We start from the raw sequence: 17,750 nt of genomic DNA on the forward strand, positions 1-17,750 counted from the left end.
AGTGAGAGGGCAATGTTACTGAACACGAATGCGGTGGTATTTCAGGTTTGTAATACTACAGATTGTCAGCTTAAAATCAGATTCGTTCATCGCATCGTATCGTCCTCATCGTCAGCTTCCTTGAGATTGACTCCTAGCGTGTCACTCAATGATCTTGAAAGTCTTCAAGATGTCATCAACACCCGCACCCGAACCATCAGGAACAACAACTTTCCAGACATCCTCGGCCAGTCTCTCTCTCGCCTCCAAAATGCTCCAATTTGGACTCTGCTCATTCCTCAGCCACTTGAAATCGTCCACTTTCTCCCATTGGTTCTCGGACTTTCCATCGTCTTCCAACATATACGTCTGTGGCAAAGGGGCGAACCGTACGTTCGAGCAGTCTTCGATAATTGGCCTTGATGTGGTAAGCAGATATATGTCGCAGTTTGACGAATCATGCATCCTGAATTGTCGACTTGCAACAACGACCACGGAGTTCTTGATGTTTGTCAGGTGTATCGCACCACTGACGTGCCCGCAGATGACGAGGGAGTGGGATATGTTCTTCAGTGTCAAGCCTGCAAAYGGACTGCTGCTCGAAGGGACGGACATGTCGATGACACAATGCTCGATGTCCGTGACTGTGCCAGAGCTGGCTGTGTGAATGTTGGTTGATGGGAGTGTAATGTGTGCGTGCTCGCGATTCTTGATGTTGACCGCTGTGCTTGGAAGCGGAGCGGCATCATCTTGGCGATCACCGTCTTGCCCATTCCCAATGGGATTGCTGGTCGGCTCGTTGGCAGGAGACGGGACTTCGATTGGTGTTGTAGCAAAGCTTGAGACGTTCGACGATCCAGACTGCATTGACTGAAATCGCCGTTGGGAAGCAAGATCTGCAGCGTCGCTTATGCTGATGGCAGACTCGTTCTTCTTGGCTGTGAACAGTCTTCCGGATTTGAACGAAAACTTCGGCCGAGGTGCCACGGAAGATCTCACATCTTGCAGTTTGGTGTTCAAGGCCTTGATGGCATCGCCATATGTCCGCTGATCGTAGGCCGGAATGTATGCCGACGCATCCTGGACTTCAGTGGAGAGTCGCGCTATGGCAGAAAGACAGTGGTCGACGGCATCTGCACGTTCGCCTCCCGATGTGCCGTGATTTTGGATGCGGCTCATCTGCTCTTGCAGATCTGTGGCGGATCAGCTCGAGTGTCATTTGCATGGGAGTAAATGAACAGACCTGTGACTTCATGTTGGAAATATCGAAAGAACTTTTCGCTGGGCGTCTGCGATACTGGTGGTGTCGGCTGCTGCTCCCCGACATCGATCGTGGCCATGATGTCTCAATGTGCTCTTCCAATATCAGGGTGAAGGTCGTGTGATGAGGATGGCTGAACAAGTTTTACTCCGCAGACAGAGCGATGGGCTAGTGCTAGTGGTCCCGTGAGAACGACTTGACTTCATCAAGGATCAGCTACTCTATGAGCAGTGGTGCTTGGTTCTGGAACCAAGGTTTCGGTTGGTTATTACCTAGTCTCTCTGCACCTGGACATGTTTGTTACCCCGCCCCGCTCAAGTGTTCGGAAATAGAATGTTCTAGCGCAGTTTAAAGTGGGGCGATATTCTCCTGATCCGCGAACGATGTGAATCTTTCGACAACATGCCACTGTGTGTCAGGAATGTGAATCTTCGTCAGAGACCTCAATGCCCATCCAGACCGTTTGCACTGTCTGGTAGATGGAATTGACGCGACAAGGAACTGCTCTGGTGCCCCTGCGGAAAGGACTACGAAGCTTCATACCTCGCGTTAGTGAGCACGTGTTGGGACAGCAGACATTTCTTCGCTGTGAACTACGGTTCACAATGGACGAAGATCGCTAAAGGGGTCAAGACTTTTACCGACGTGTTATTTGATCGAAATGGCTCGAAGGTTGTGTCTCATCGGTTCAACTTCGAAGCAGCCTTGCAAAAGCTGTGCCGCATGTTGTTCAGACAACGTGCCGTTGTAGGGGCAGGAGACTATACATCAGCCGATATTGTGGAATCGAATAAGCTTATCCAAGGCTATTCGCGAGAGACAAGATGCACAAGACTTTCCGGACCGGAGCGAGAAGAAGCGTTCCGCCGCCAGAGCCAAGGCCCTCCGGGCTCGAAGCATATGCACACCGGGAATGGCCAGGAATGCTCTACTCCCCAAACGCAATAGAAAAACAGGAATAGGAACATGGCTTCCACACTGCCACCATATCGGACATGCGGGTTGCTCTTTGTTCATACGCTTCAGCCTCGCCTTGGCAATGGCGTTCAGTGTAACACAAAACAGCGGATCAACCTCCATTCGGCATGTGTGTCAGCATCTCCCACATTGCATGAACACTAAGATTCATTAAGATGATGGTCTAGGCCCAAGACAACAGGGCTGCGTATGAATCGAAATGCGCCTCGAGCAGATCTCCTATTCGCACGCGAGGAAGACACCTGAGAATGAGCATATAATCGCCGGTCGCCCATGTCCTTCGCGGCACACTCAATTCAACTCTTCAATTTCCAGTCACTGAGTTTGCCATGCAGTTCATCAAATGTCTCGGTATCAGCACGGTGCTGTATTCTCTCGCAAGTGCAACGAGCTGCACTTCCGACCTTGCGATCCCCTGGACATTTGGCAGCGGCAGCGATGACTCGGCCTCAGCTGCAGGTGCAGAATTGAGGGCTGAGGGTGAGGCGAATGCTCTTGGTCTTATCGGGAAGCGTGAGTCTGGCGATCTTGATTGTACCTTCGCCGAGATCTGCCTTGTGGATACGGATAATATGCTCTTCTGCATGGATGCCAATACTGGTAAGTGAGATACTGGGCAATGTCCGGTCTTCGTAATGCTGATGTACAACATCATAGGTGATTTCCACGACATCTCTGGGGGCACAGGAAATGTTTATACGGGGGAAACTACCACTCAAGCCGGCGAAGATGAGACGACCGCGGACGACGAGACGCCGAGTTCCACCGCATCTGGCCCAGGATCCATATCAACAGCCAAGTCGGGAAACGCAGGGGCTTGCACGTCAGACGTCGCAATACCTGTGCCTCTGGGAATGGGTGCCAGTGGCAGCCAGGCAAACTGCGCCGCAGTAGAAGCTGTTGGCACTTCGAGTTGCGACAGCAAGCGGGCTTCGTCAGAACTAGAGTGCACCTCGGGGGAGATGTGTATACTCTATGGAGCGACCCTCTTGATGTGCTATAAATCAGCGACTGGTAAGTCAAGTTTTCGGTCTTCAGATCGGGAGATGGGTTGCTGACGTTTTCTGTTTTGTCTTATAGGAGACTATCGTGACGAACATGGAGGCAAGGGCAATGAATACTCTGGAAAATACACAGCTTCGAATGGCGAGGTACAAACCGTGACTGGCACCATGCTACCGGCTCTTCCTACCGCTGGTGCTTCGAAAGACGCAGGAGAGGCAACAAGCACCTCGACTACCACGAGTGTGGGCGGAAGTGGCAATTCAGATAGCTCGGCACCGCAGAAATCTGCCGTAGCTTCACAGCAGTCCACTGGAGCGACAGTAAAGGGTGGAACGTGTGGGGTATTGCTCGCAGTGGCTATGTCAGTCCTTGTGGCAGCAGTACGCCTGACGGCAGGCTGGTGAGAATACCAAGGAAGCCTTTTGAAGGGTTAAGAATGCTCCTTAAGTACGCTCTGTAGGTAGTTGCCACATGAAACTCATTTATATCAAATTGCTTAATCTTGCCGCTCAGTTCTTGGGACGTAACTGTCTCTACTGGTGGCCTTGTAAACGGGATGTACTTTCAAGGCACTCGCTGCCAATGCAAAAAATATCATTCCGGCGAAGCTAGATATTGAAGTTAGTTGTAAGTCAAGAGATGATACCACGAGCAACGGCCAATGTCAGTAGCGACTTGATGCTAAAAGTCCCTGAAATAATGTCAAGTTGTATGCAGAAGAGTGAAAGAAAGTCAGGCCTGTATCCCCCATGTCAGCTTTCTATTCGATTGAGGCCACGAAACAAATATATCTACAATTGTGGCGTCTTCCACTGAACAGCTCTTCTTACTTTCGCGAATTCGAGGCGAATCTTCAAGGTGTTTCAATTCTCGTCCAGTCTGAGAGATCTTCGAGTGATGTAACCGACTTGGACCATAAGCGAGTTGTGCTGGCCGTTGCCGCAGCAACCGGTTCTCGCCGAATGTTGATTCACATGAAGAGCTTCCAACCCGGGATAAATTTAGAGCAAACGCATCCGCCGAACGTCGCAAACGCCCGCGCGAGGTGATTTCATTCACTCCCGACTTGACGCACACGAATAAAGGCCACTTTGCTGTTCCCAGAAAATATCGACAGCCAGCATGTCCCGTCCCTCTCTTCCGACGCCGTGTCCCACGGGATCGCGAGGATTCATCATTATCGACAGTGCGACCACGACAGACGAGAACACCGAAAACATTGAATATACGCGCGCATTCCAACCGCTCCAGCCACGGAGACGGTCGATGATGTTCAGCAAACCTGCCAGCAAAGCCCCTCCACGAAGAAATAACAACCACAATCTGGAGGATTTGAGGGAGGAGGAGGAGCTGTATCTCAGCCAGCAGCGTCCGGTGCCAGAGATGAAGAAGACATTGCTTGGTAAGCCCGCKCAGAGAATGCCAGTCAGAAGACAGGGACTGTCGCAGCCAGAGCATGAGACAGCACAAGAGGTAATACAACCCCAGAGAGAGCACAGGGCGAGTGGGATATATGGCGCAGTGAAGGAACGAGATACGCGGCGACGAACCATGTTTATACCTGACGACACGACCATTATGACGATACATCCGGGAGCGAACGACGCCACGTATCGGTTGGACGACACCTTCCAGCTCGGATTGGCTGATCTGACTCTGGATTCTGTTGGAGAGACAATTGGGACTAAGAAGCCCATGCGGAGACCTAGGAAGTCTCTCGCTGCCGCTCCGAAGAGGATACCATTGGGTCAGATGCAGGGAAACTCGATGGCAACGAACTACGATGGCCCGGGAGCGTGAGTGTTCTATGCAGATGTCTTGGAGTACGAAGCTGATATTGACTAGTGACACTGGCAAAGAGAATGAGTCGCCGGAACGGCCTTGGGATGGTGTGCAGAAGAGGACTTTCAAGGTTCCACTGGGAGAGTCCAAGTTGACTGCGCTTCGCCAGGCAAACGCACCTCGCCAGTCCATCGGTGGTGCCATGAAGCCATCATTGCCCGTATCAAGGCCCAGAACATCTGAAAATGCTCGCACTACCACCGGTCGGAAAACAACGAGCCCACCGGCGTTGAAGCTTAGCAGTCTGAGCGAAGCACCAGAGAAGACCAGCTCATATCGCAGCAATGCTGTGATGACCTCGAAACCGACCTACGGTCGAATGCATTCTGTCTACCCTAGAAGAAGCCCACAGGCCCCACCAAGCGTCTCGCTCAAGGAAACAATATCACTGCGCCGAAGCGAGATGCAGACAGCAAAGATCAACCAATATCCGGTCTTGTCCAACAACCTCGCCCATCCGGAACTGTACGAGGACAAATGGCTGAGTCACCAGGAAGTGGCATTGACGCACATCATCAACGAGATGTTCTCCCGAGCTGGAATTGATGTGGATCATTCGCCAGAGTCGCACGAATCGTTGAGGTGTAGCTTGRTCGGTCTTTACGACCAACCCAATGTGGCTGACGTGCACCAACACCTGCACGCGAGTGTCCAATTTGGCGCACTCAGACCGAACCAATCTTCCGATTTCGCGCCGAACGTCACCAGAGACATCGGTTTGAGGAAGCGATTCATCAACCTTTTCGTCCAGAACTACACAGAGCCTGCACTCCGAGCTGCCGTGGAGGTTGTTGTGGGTAGAAGGATGCCACCCACCACTCGACGATCCGTAGAAGGCGATCTGAAGATGGGTGAGAAGATACTGGATCCTCACGCCGATAGAAGGTCGCTCATTGGATTTCTGGAGACTTTCTTCGTGGACTGCGCAGATACGGACCAGGATGTTGAGGATATGAGCCGTGAGAAGAAGGTTTTACAACGCAGCCTGATGCTGATATGGCTTCTGGACCATGCCAAAACGACTGGCATCATTCCAGGACTTCTGTTCAAGACTGGTGCGTCGATGAAGTCTTCACTGGCGACGCTCCAGGAACTGGGCCGCATCCTCCTTCCAACGACACCGGATATCGCGAAGGCGTTGAAGCTGATGGGCTTCACTCTTGGACACATGCAAGCTCCGCTGGATGAGGTGATCTTTCGTGTCGACAACCTAGCCGTCGACCTTCGCGATGGTATCTTCATCACGAAACTGGTGGAATTGGCCCTTCAGTCCTCCAACCAAGTGTCGTGCAAGGACCTCAGAGTGCCTTGCTTCGGCCATGCCTCAAAGATATACAATAATCAGATCGCTCTGACCGCACTCCGAACTGCGCATCTACGGGCCGGCTTGGTCCCAGTGGATGTCACCGCAGCTGACATCGTAGACGGACACCGAGAGAAGACGTTGGTATTGATCTGGAGCATTGTTGGTCAATACGGTCTGTCTCAAATCGTGGACTGGCGGGAGCTCTGCGCGGAGATTCGTCGTGCTGGAGGCGATATCGATACACCGGTAGGATCTTTCAGCAGGGAAGATCAAGAAGTCCTTTTACAGTCCTGGGCTGCCGTTCACGCTTTCAACCACAACGTTGAAATAACGAACCTCACCACCTCGTTCGCTGCAGTGGGAGCTTACACGGCAATTCTATCGGCTTTTACCAACGCATCTGGAGGTTTGGAAAAGCAGCTCCTGAGTTTGGAATTCCCAGCTACGTGGATCAAGCATTTACTGGGCACGCTGTGTACAGTCCCGAACAAGATCACTACCCTGTCAAATCTGGCATACCTAGCATCGAGACTTTTGCCACTATCTCGAAGAAGCCGTGCTGCAAGCACTATCCAGCGAGCCTTCCGCGCTAGGCGAGAGCGGACTGTGATGCGCCAGCGAATTGCTCTGATGCGTGTTGCAAGAGACTGCGCGACGATTGTGAAAGCACAGCAGCAGGTTGTGGGTGCGGCTGTTGTCTTGCAGAGGGCGTGGAGAGCGGTGATCGCAGGAAGAGTTGGTAGATTGGAGAGGGATGTGAGTGCCTTCCAGACGGCTGCGAGAGGATGGTTGGCGAGACGCAATGAGTTGGAAAACAGGGCTGTATGCGGATGGTGATGAGGATGATTCTTGTTGGGGCGAAAATGCCGATTATTTGATGCTTGTTGATTGGAGATACCCCGTGTCGGCGCGATACACTCGTTTAAATGTTACAGTTTATGATGAAACCCAAAAGTCGTATCTTCATTCCTTAATCGTCCCAACGCCYCCAAACAGAGATGTCAGGCTTCGCCCTCTCCGATTCATTCTCTCGAATGGCTTGGTCCGTTCCTACCAGACCGCGCCACCAATGATGAAGACTCTCTCCTCCTCCCTTCGGATCCACTGGACGACCCTGTTCGCCCCATGCGCCAGCGCAGCTCGAGAAGCTTGCGGCCCCGCTACACAGTACAACTCGAACAGCTGTGTCTCCCATGCAACCGCTGTAGAGTCAGAAGCAATGCTGTGCTGGACCTTGAGATGCGCAGTGCGAGAATGAATGGATTCGTGCAGTTGATGGTATAGAGACATGAGTCTTCGCTTAGTCACCTCGCTAGAATGACCTCCAGTATGTGCTGTTGGAAATGAAGGCATGACGAATTGGACATTGCCGCGGGACTTGTAAAGGAAATGTCGCAAGACCGTGCCGGGGACAATTTCCGAGCATGGAGCATGGCCTTTGCGAATCGCGTTTCCAATGATGGCAATGCTGCCATTAGATTCCAGCTGAGCTACGAGTTCATCCCGCATCTTCCGCATTTCAAAGAAGGCATCTTGTTTTGCGCTGATCAAAACGATGGCCAATTCGTCGTCGGAGCCTATGGAAGCCGATCTCTCCTCGCTGGTAATTGCTCCATTTTCCGCTGCGGTGAAGAAGCTAACGTACATGTACAAGAAGCCAGTGTTGTTGAAGCCGGGCAGACACACGGGAATCCAATTCTCGCCACCTCCAGCTTTCACACTTCCGGCCTCGAAAAGCATATTGAATATGAGGTGCAGATCTCCGGGGTGCAGCGAATGCTTCTTAGGCCTTACTACACTGACCAAGCGGCCTGCACCTACAATGAGACCATAAAGGAGGTTCGGAGAGCGTACCTTGAGTAATGTCTCGTTGATGACCCTTCTGTGTGTCTTTCGGAGTCGGAGACACTCAAGTGCGGAGAGCAGAGTCGACGGGGAGCCTCGGGTGAAGCCATCCGCAAGACCATCTAGGAGTACCTCAGTCCCCTGAAGCGGTCGTCGCAAGTCTGTGGAAGGTCGATTTGAGAACATGCGCTCCATACTGGGTAGAGTCAATGTCGAAAGGATCTGCATATAGAGCGACTCCAGTTGAGTCCGTAGCTGTGCATCGCTCTCGGGCAGCCGGCTGATCGCTATCAGATTTAGCGGTCCTTTTGAAAGGATCACAAAGCGTGTCCCGCCGGCCGTGAATCCCTTCAAGCTATCATTGGAGCCCTGATGGAAGGATATCACAGTCTGAGCGACTCCTATGTAGTGACTGATGAGCTGGTCATCGCCATGTCTGCTGTAGACCGGTTTACCAGATGCAGACAAGATGAAGAAGTGCTTCAGCTTCGCTTTCCAATCTGAAAGTAGTGCTTCCTCGCTGGAGCCATCGGAACTGACAGAGCCCAATTCGTCAAACTCGTGTTGGATCTGTTCGCTCAGGACGTCATCTTCGCGCGATGAAAAATCAAACAAGTCGTCTTCTATTCCCACGTCCGCATTTGCGGTGTTCCATGTAGAACCCCCGGTGATATCGCCCATTACGCTTTCGTTGTCAAGATGAGTGTCCAGAGTCGGAACAAAACTTCGAACGCTTGCCGAGTCATCGCCATCGCTGGTGCTGTTCCCCACAAAGCGGCCGAAATGAGTATAGCTAGCTTTCCGGGAGAGTGGTCTGGCAGATGGAGACGGCAAATTACTTGATTCATTGGAAGTCTGGGTGTGCACGTCGCCCAGCGACAAAGCAGTGGTTGGCGTGGACAGCAGCTGTGGTCGAGATGACCGCGAAGAGAGTCTCAATGATCCTCCCGCCTGAGGGAGCGGAGGCCGTGGAGGGAGCGGCGGGGGAGTCAGCTCCACAGATTGTGTCATGACATCTCTCTGCTCTGATTCATCAACATCGCTCGGATTGTCGCTGCTAATGTCGCCCTGTGGATTGCCATTGCTGCTCACAGCCCCATTCGCGGGTGGCGAGCATGTCTCATTGTTTGTCGGATGGYCAGATCCAGCATTGGCTTCATTGCTCCCAGGCATCGCTCCAGCCAACMATACTGATACGTTGCGCAGAGACGGCAATCTCGGTGGACGACGGCGTATCGAAATGAGCAGAGCCGAGTGACGTTGAAGTTGATGTTACAGTAAGTAGGTATCCAAGCGCGGTGGCAGGAGCCAAGTCCGAGATCCGCGCTAGTGTCGGAATAGGTCAAGCCGAAACCTACGCGACTCGCGCCTTCTCAAAGAACAACCTGTTCACAGAACACATGCCAAAGATTCGCGTGTTACTTTATCTCTCTCTTAGCGGGCTCCCGTCGAACGTTGTCGGAGCGACAACGGCCTGTCAGCCAGCCAGTGCATCCGCTGACGAGTGAAATGCGATATGCTGCAAACATTGAACGAGCCCTGAGCTCATGGGAAATCTCCCCCGAGGAGTGGGCGGATTACATTGCCTTTCTTGCACGATTGCTCAAAGCTGTCCAAAGTCAGCGCAAGGACGACGTCTCCGATCTTCCACACAGCCATGCCATTGCCACGCGACTGGCCCAATGCTTGAACCCGGCTCTGCCTTCTGGAGTCCATCAGAAAGCACTGGAGGTCTACACTTATATCTTCTCCACATTCGGCAACGCTCACATCGCAAGTCACATCCACGAATATCTCCCGGGACTTACTGCCGTGTTGTCTTTCGCATCGCTGTCGGTAAGACCTGCTTTGTACCGTTTGTTCGAGGACCACATCCTTGCGCTTTCTCCATCCGCTCTACGCCCGGCACTGAAGTCGTTGATTCTCAGTCTCCTACCAGCGTTGGAAGATGAGACCGGAGAAGACTTTCAGCGAGCGTTCGCGATCTTGCAAGGCTTGGAGCGTTCTTTCACTCCGGACTTCAGATCGGTCGGGCTGGGCAGTGATCAGGATGGCTATTTCTGGCAGTGTCTCTTCCTCTCCGTCATCACCAGTCCTTCTCGGCGTCAGGGCGCTCTCAATTACCTATCTAGGACTCTTCCGAAGCTCGCAGCGAAAGATGGTGGTGCAGAAGCAGACCAGAGAGCGGCCGACTGCGTCGTTTCGCCGGAGCCCGGTTTGCTCATACGCTGTTTCGTTTGCGGCCTATCCGACGCTCAGATCTTGATTCAGCGCGGATTCCTCGATTTACTCGTGACCCATCTACCTCTGAATTCCAGAGTTCTTCGAGAAAGGGTTGGCACTCAAGATCTGGATCGCTTGGTAGCAGCCGCTATGCTAGTGCTCTTACGGCGGGATATGAGCCTCAATAGGCGGCTTTGGAGCTGGTTCCTAGGCCCAGAGCCCAAAGATCAGCCCGGAAGTCGATCGCCATCGCCGAATGTCACACGGAATGCTTCCAGTTCTGGAGGCTCGGACTCACAATTACGCTATTTCTCGACGTATGGCAAAGCCAGCCTTGAGCGCTGTGTTTTACACATGTTCCAAAATGTCGACAACGCGCCGCTGCAGCGAGCCCGACCCTTCAGGCTTTGTCTATCGCTCATGGACCGGTGGGAAATTGGCGGACTGCTAGTATCGCAGATCTTCCTTCCTGCGATGAAGAGCCTCTACGAGTACAACTTGACAGCGCCACCGAACGATGTTGCTGAAGTGATTCGAAGTGCAAGCTTGTTCTTCGACGGCGTCGAAGCCAGCCTGATATGGGAGTGTTTGCTTGGCATCTTGAACGATTCATTCGAATCGAACTCTGACGCTGCACAAGGCGTCAAGCTGTTCAGATGGATTGTCAAGACTTTTAACGTCAGGGACGAGGAGATGCTTACGCTACATATCCCGCAGATGCTACTGTATCTCATCTGTGTTGTAAATGCGAGATCAACAACGCCGGAAGTGCGCGTGGTGCTGCTTGACGCAGCGATCGTGCTTTTGGACATGCTTCCTGCTAGAGTCTTCCAGCCATCTGTTGGGAAGTCTGGCAGAGGCGCTTCACCCTCCTTCCCAGAGGATGTGCCAGATAGCGCTGCCAGACGAGCAATATTGGAGTTCTATCGTGCTGGAGATCAGGCCGCTGGTCAAGTTAAGTTGCCTTTTGCCAACGACGCGATATCAAATCTCTTAGCTGTCAAGGCCATCGAGACTGCTGGGCATTCGCTCACCATCCTGGATCCAGATCTGTATTCTTTATCTACAACTTTTCTGGTGACACTGCTGGGCAAGGCAACGCTGCACGCCGGATTCAAGACACAGCTCAACACCGCGCTGCTTGACAAGTTTCGATCGACAGACGCGGAGGCCATCTCATTCCCAGCATTGAACTCCACTGTCAGTTTGCTGTCGGCTCTGGCCGCTGAGGAGGCGTATCTTTCTCCCCAGGACATTGTCAGTCTAGAACCCACATTGACATCCCAGCTGTGGGTATACATGTCTCCAGAACTTCCGAAATACCATGTCGAGGCTGTCAGGGTGTTTTGGCAGCTTCAAAGCCTGGTCAGGAGTGATGATATCGCGACGGCATCTCTTGCTGGACTTATCAGGAATGTGAGAATCTCTTCCACGATGTCCTTAGAGCAACGATCAGCTACACCAACAGCTACGACTGGCGTGGATGCAGATACTGCAAGAAGATTCGCTGTTCTGTGGAACCATTCAGTGTCCGTGCCAACCTCGAGGACTGGCGGTAGTGTCCGACGTGGAAGTACCATGAGTGTCCTACCAGACTCGAAACTCGTGAAGCGCAATCTTTCGGTCTTAGAACATCCTTTGGTGTTGATCTTAGACGCTCTACAAAATGCTGTAGGGGACCCTACTTCTGATGCCGTGAGAAGCTGGTTGCACGGCCTGGCGAGTCTCGAACAAGTGTTTCAGATCTTGCTGCGGCAGCTTCAAAGGGATCTACCGGTAGTCGGGCTTACGATAGCTCATTCGTCACAGGCAGCCTCTCAAGGGTTGTCAAGAAGAGAGCGCGAAGACCGAGCGCGCGATCTTGATCATGTATACGGTCAATTTTTGAACATCCTCACCCACGCCAGCGCGTGGACGTGGCGATGCTTGAGCAGCACCTTCCTGTCAGACGGAGTCAAGATTGGCGAGAAAGATGGCTTCCAGTTCCTGACGGAAACATGCGTGCAGGTCCTCTGCAGCGATCACTACTCGTCTGAAAGAATGAATAGGCGCCTGGTGCAAATCCTTGACATCTTGCTATCTTGTCCACTGGCTGAAGAGTTGAAATCGCTTGACCTTGATTCAGCGCTTCTGGATCGCTTGATGGTCTGCTTAACGGGGAGCATGAGCTCACTCCAGGGTGGACTACTGACGTTGGTCAAAATGGCCTTGAAACTGAGGCTTTCCAACTCCGTACCAGAGAGCCCACGGGAGCAGATACGGCCACGGGCATCCCTTAACACGAACCGTGCCGTTGTCACTCGATCTCCGTCTGCCTCCGCGCCATCTCTGGTGATGACGCCACCGCCACAACTCTTCAAGTGCCTGCAGATGGGGTTCTCCGCACCCAGCTCACGCTACYATCTGGACCAATGGCTTGCCTTCCTCGCAGACGTTTTACCAACCTTTGCCGACGCTATCTTCTCCAACTTGATACCGCTCGTGGAGTGCTTCTGCGGCGAGCTTACTAAAACCCATTCACAGCTAGTAGCAATGTCCCACACAGCCTCTCACATATCATCCAAGTCTCCCGAAGCTGTGCTGATAAACTTACTGGAAGGATTAGAGATGCTACTGAACCGAGCATACACATGCCTGCTTGCGGATGCAACTGATCCACCGCCACCGCAAGAGAGCCATGCAAAGCCCAGTTTTCTCACGCACGTGGCTGCTGGGATGTTCAAATCCGAGGGACCTCCCAGTAGGACTGCTCAAGCCAACAGCCGTCTCACCGTTATCCTTGCATTCCAAGATGCGATCCGCGTAGCGTTGAAAATGTGGCTGTGGGCAAGTAGTGCGTTGGAAGTAGCGGATATTGATGCATCGAGCTTGGCGACGACTGCATACAATGCGCTGAAGGTTCGTAACAAATCACGACATCTTCTCGAGCAGCTRTTTGCTGTCGAACCCCTTGAGTGCCTAGAAGCCAGTGTTGCGTACTGGTCTGGAGCCAAGACCGAAAACGAAGCATCGGCAGCTCTGAGCTTGCTGCACGTTATGCCGGTATCCACCCCGAAGAACGTCGTGCCAGCGATCTTGGATGCGTTATGCAGTCGTACCAATCCATCCGCCCTTCCTTCCACACGGCAATCCAGTCTGACCCTTGACATAACCCCCTCCGACGTTGCAACGTTTCTCTCCGCTTATCTGGCCTCGATTGAGGATGATGCATTGGACGAAGTGTGGTCGGACTGCATAACGTTCTTACGAGATGTTCTATCAAATCCACTTCCCTTTAGACAAGTTCTTCCGCATCTGCTGTCAATAATTCTCCTTTTGTCCGAGAAACTAAGCAATACCAACTTTGGGGAGCAAAGAAAGATGAGGCGCGACATTGGAGACATATTCCAGCGCCTTCTGACTGCCACTTTCACCACACTGCCTTCCGGCTATGCAACTGAGCCCGCACTAGAAGACACTGCTCGGAATGGGGTCGAAAACTCCAGGCATGCCACACTGGAGCACTCCATGACTCTGCTCCCGGTCCTGATCCGGGTGGCGTCTAAACTCGACCTGATACTGGAATCCCCCGAACGCATTTCAGCCGCCATCAACAATATTACAGCCAGTCTGGTCTCCTCGCTATTCAGAGCACGATCTTTTCCAAAGAATGTTGGAAACGACGTTCTCACGCTTCTGACCCATATGACTCGAAAAGCACCAGGAGCAAAACCATGGAAGAAGGAGATCGCAGACGCCTTCAACGATCCGAAACTTCTCTCTGCCACTCCAGAAGTGATGACGCAAGGCTGGTTCCCTGCTCTCCATCAGTGGTCTCTTCACGACAAAGACCGCGGCATGCCCGAGCTTCTGACGCGCATTACGCCACCCTCGAGCGCGGGAATCATGTTCGGCGTTGGCGCCAGCGCTGCTCGCCTTGAAGCCGATCGCCGCACACAGCTCAACTTGCGAAGAATAAGTATCTTACTCCTTGCTTCGCCTGAGGACACCTACGTTGCAAATTTGAGAACGCTGGAAGAAAAGCTCGCAGAACTTTTCGATGCGAGTCCTTCATCATCGCCTTCTGCAGCCATTAGAGCTGAGCTTTTCATTCTGTGCCGAACATTGGCGGTGTCTGTCAGTGCAGTGCACATTGCGCCATTGTGGCCGATCATCAATGCCCAATTGCAGATGGCTCTGCGTTCAATGCTGYCCGTGGGTGATGAGGCTGAGAAGAAAGATGGGTATGACAATCTGGCGTTACTACAGTGCTGTAAGCTGCTGGAGGTGCTAGTTGGGCTGGGACTTGATGAGTTCCTCTTGCATGAGTGGTTGTACGTGACTGATACCGTCGATGCTGTCTATGCTCCAGAAGGATGGAAGTCTGGAGCGCTCGCAGATATGGTGGGACAGGCTCTCGGCGACGATGGAAGAGACGAGGTACCAGCTGCAACGACCGGAAGGCTGGGTCTCATCATACACGATCTTGCAGTCGACAAGGATGACATCAAGGCGTTGCCCAAGGCAGAGTTCATACGGACTGTTTTGAGACCGTTCTTGAGTCAATTGAGCATCAGTGCTTATGAGGGCGTCTATGGCTTGGAAAAGGCGGATGCTGGMACCATCAGAAAGGAGCTGCTGGAAGACCTTTTGGATCTCGCTACGATGGTCGAATAGGAGGGCGACAATGCCGATACCATACATCACATTGACACGTCTGCGAGACACAGTATTAACGAAGCGCATAGCGTGAGCTCGGAGTCACGTCGCCCAAGCTAAGTTTAATAGCAGTTTGTACCACGACATTACCATGTCGTTAAGTCATCATCACGGATCAGTCACGAGTATATGCGGCTAGATAGTCCTTGAGTTTGCGATTATATGCTCTCCATAAGGCATATTTCATGCGGTGGCTCCGTGCCGTATCTACGACAACTGATGCCTTAAGAGCGTGAACTGGTAACAGGCACTTCTCATGGCATCCAGCGCCGCTCTAAAATCACGGTGGAAGGATCGTGGGGGATGGAGGCCGGGAAGTAGTCCTGGGAAGGTCCGGCACAGCTTTAGTTGGCACACAAGCACAAGCACTGCTGACTTGAGCCACAACCTCCTCTCCAGCGCAGCCAACTCTAGCATAATCTGGAATCAAGTTCTCCTCGGTCCTCTGTCGCAGAAGGTAGTCATGGCAAAACTCTACGCTCTGCTCTAGACGTCCCTCGATGTTGCTTGCACGGAGCGAGGTCAAGCAAGTGTTTGATTCACAAACAGGTGGTTTCGCGCATTCCTTGGACGTCATCTTCACAACGAAAGAGCCTCGCTCAATGGTGTGCACGAAGATGTAGCCCGATTTGAAGCCGGCGTATGAGTGCCAGGAACCTACGAAGGAGATGACACCGCCACCTTCTGCCTCGTCGTCTTCTGGGTAGACATCGAAGAAGCCGGCTTCGCAGATGCTGCCTCCGCTGGGGTCTTCGGTCACGGAGCTGATGTCCCATACGGTGAGGCCGTTCCTAAAACGAAGAGTTAGCGATGCCTTAGATAATTCTACTATGGCCAGGGGCTTTCTGTAGCTCAAGTGACAACTCCAAACTATCCTGCATGCCTTTCACCCTTCAGTGTACTCACCCGTAGTTAGATTGATACAGATAGCCGTCATAGATATACTGGTTGTGATCGATTGAGCGAGTGCGGCCCGCGAAGTTTCCGCTGTAATGAGGAGCCTCCAAATTCCGGATGTCGAAGATGTGGGTCGTAGGTAAGCCATTGGTTACTGATTCTGGGGTCTCGGCGTCTCTCTCATCAAATTCGTCGTCCAAGAAGAGGTACTCCTGCCAAGTGCGGTTGTTGACAACACCCTGGTGGGCATACTCGACGCCGGGGTAGGCAGTCCGAGAGATGATATTAGTGACATTTCCCACTTTGTCGGTAACATCATAGATCGTCAGTGTGTCCTCATTGTATCCATAGCAGATGTCACGACCGTAGTACTTGGTGTCTGGTCCTCTGTATACCAGACACTCAGCATCGTGAACATAGCMATCGCCTGCCGCACAGCCTGGGCTAGTGACATTTGTTGGATCCGAGACATCGAGGAAGATCAGTCCGCCTCTGCATGGCATGATCTTGGGGTCATTTGGCCTAACGCGAATTGTTTCGTTGCCAGCAACTGAGCCACATGCAATGGCATAGTTGAGTTCCTCATTCGTAACAATGTTGTGAGTTCGGCCAACAGGTAGCTCGTCCCAGTGAGCAAGAAGGTCATCCTTGCAAAAGATCTTGGGGTTCGCTGGATCGAGATCAAGGAGCTTCTTCATGTCGAAGAAGTCCACTCCGTGGTTAATAGCTTCCGATCCTATGACGATAGTGTCTCTGAGGGTGCGGATCTCTCTCCAATTGGACCCAACACCATCATAAGGCGGCAGTCGACCGAGATATGAGATCTTGCCCTCTGGAGTGATCTCAGCGAACTGTGAATCGTATCTGAGTCAGTCTTCTGCGTTTAGAGTTTAACGTTGTCTCCATACCGCGGTGCCGTCGTATTGACCAATGGCAACAAATTCCCGTCCGTCTTCTGACGTCCAGCCTGTCATGGATGAGCCTCGTCCCTTGTTGCCTCCTAACGCTGTATGAGGCAGGAAGTGATACAAGTCAATGTCTGGTCGCAACAGTTAGCAACTTTGAGATAGCCATCAACAGTGGAGGGGTCCCATCTTCTAGCAGTGGTTCACGGCCTCCCGACGTATCGAGACTGCTAAGACATCTACAGGGCTCCAGCCGATCAAGACTTTTGCAAACCTCGTGGCTAGATCCTCTGCTACTTCGGCGATGTTGCCTCTCCAACTTGGTATCGCAGCTCGACGAGGTGTTGACTATCTGACTTACTATTGCAACGAAAGGTATCGTTGGTAGACCCAGGTATTCCAGCGGCGAAGCCGTTCTCGCATTTCGTGTAACCGAGCTCAGGCCACTGCGAGCTGTTCATCGCTCCAGACTCCATTTCCGCGTCCCATTGCGCCTATGGAGATGTGAGTTAGCGAAGTAGGCTTCGGGATTTCAAACAGCAGAACCAACCATTTTGATGCCCATGATGTGGGCATGGACTTCGCCGGACTCATACTGCTCTGTGGTGAAACGAGCCACCGTGAGGCCTGCTAATGCAGAGCATGCAGCCGCAAGGCGGACTACGCTGGAAACCATGGTGTTCGAACCGTTTGTCTCGAGAGAGGCTCGAGACGCTCTGTTGGTTGAGACAGAGAGGGCAACTTACAGGGGACGCTCACGACTATATATCTTCACTTTACAACACCGCCATCGGCGTCATCGTATTTGCCA

At 52.5% G+C, this 17,750-nt stretch overlaps 6 protein-coding genes; 3 read left to right on the forward strand and 3 right to left on the reverse strand.

The window, feature by feature from the left end:
* Positions 1-141: 141 nt before the first annotated feature.
* Positions 142-1,319, reverse strand: RCC_01115 (related to tubulin folding cofactor C; the record flags this gene model as incomplete). XM_023766378.1 has 2 exons in its annotated part: positions 142-1,172; positions 1,223-1,319. The coding sequence occupies 2 exons, from the start codon at positions 1,317-1,319 to the stop codon at positions 142-144; spliced, it is 1,128 nt and encodes a 375-aa protein (XP_023622146.1).
* Positions 1,320-2,547: 1,228 nt separating this feature from the next.
* RCC_01116 (uncharacterized protein) lies at positions 2,548-3,627 on the forward strand (the record flags this gene model as incomplete). XM_023766379.1 has 3 exons in its annotated part: positions 2,548-2,818; positions 2,876-3,232; positions 3,299-3,627. 3 exons carry the CDS (start codon positions 2,548-2,550, stop codon positions 3,625-3,627), a joined length of 957 nt encoding a protein of 318 aa, XP_023622147.1.
* A 718-nt stretch (positions 3,628-4,345) lies between these two features.
* Positions 4,346-6,981, forward strand: RCC_01117 (uncharacterized protein; the record flags this gene model as incomplete). XM_023766380.1 has 3 exons in its annotated part: positions 4,346-5,019; positions 5,069-6,874; positions 6,948-6,981. The coding sequence occupies 3 exons, from the start codon at positions 4,346-4,348 to the stop codon at positions 6,979-6,981; spliced, it is 2,514 nt and encodes an 837-aa protein (XP_023622148.1).
* A 440-nt stretch (positions 6,982-7,421) lies between these two features.
* Positions 7,422-8,897, reverse strand: RCC_01118 (related to Vacuolar fusion protein MON1; the record flags this gene model as incomplete). Its single annotated transcript, XM_023766381.1, has 1 exon — positions 7,422-8,897. One exon carries the CDS (start codon positions 8,895-8,897, stop codon positions 7,422-7,424), a length of 1,476 nt encoding a protein of 491 aa, XP_023622149.1.
* Positions 8,898-9,725: 828 nt separating this feature from the next.
* On the forward strand, positions 9,726-15,095 carry RCC_01119 (related to regulator of reproduction DopA; the record flags this gene model as incomplete). The annotated part of the gene is made up of 1 exon (XM_023766382.1): positions 9,726-15,095. The coding sequence occupies one exon, from the start codon at positions 9,726-9,728 to the stop codon at positions 15,093-15,095; it is 5,370 nt and encodes a 1,789-aa protein (XP_023622150.1).
* Positions 15,096-15,417: 322 nt separating this feature from the next.
* Positions 15,418-17,615, reverse strand: RCC_01120 (uncharacterized protein; the record flags this gene model as incomplete). XM_023766383.1 has 5 exons in its annotated part: positions 15,418-15,928; positions 16,044-16,885; positions 16,943-17,073; positions 17,301-17,433; positions 17,490-17,615. 5 exons carry the CDS (start codon positions 17,613-17,615, stop codon positions 15,418-15,420), a joined length of 1,743 nt encoding a protein of 580 aa, XP_023622151.1.
* Between the last annotated feature and the right edge of the window lie 135 nt (positions 17,616-17,750).

This window comes from Ramularia collo-cygni (genome assembly GCF_900074925.1).
Source record: "Ramularia collo-cygni strain URUG2 genome assembly, contig: RCC_scaffold01, whole genome shotgun sequence".
NCBI classification, from domain to species: domain Eukaryota; kingdom Fungi; phylum Ascomycota; class Dothideomycetes; order Mycosphaerellales; family Mycosphaerellaceae; genus Ramularia; species Ramularia collo-cygni.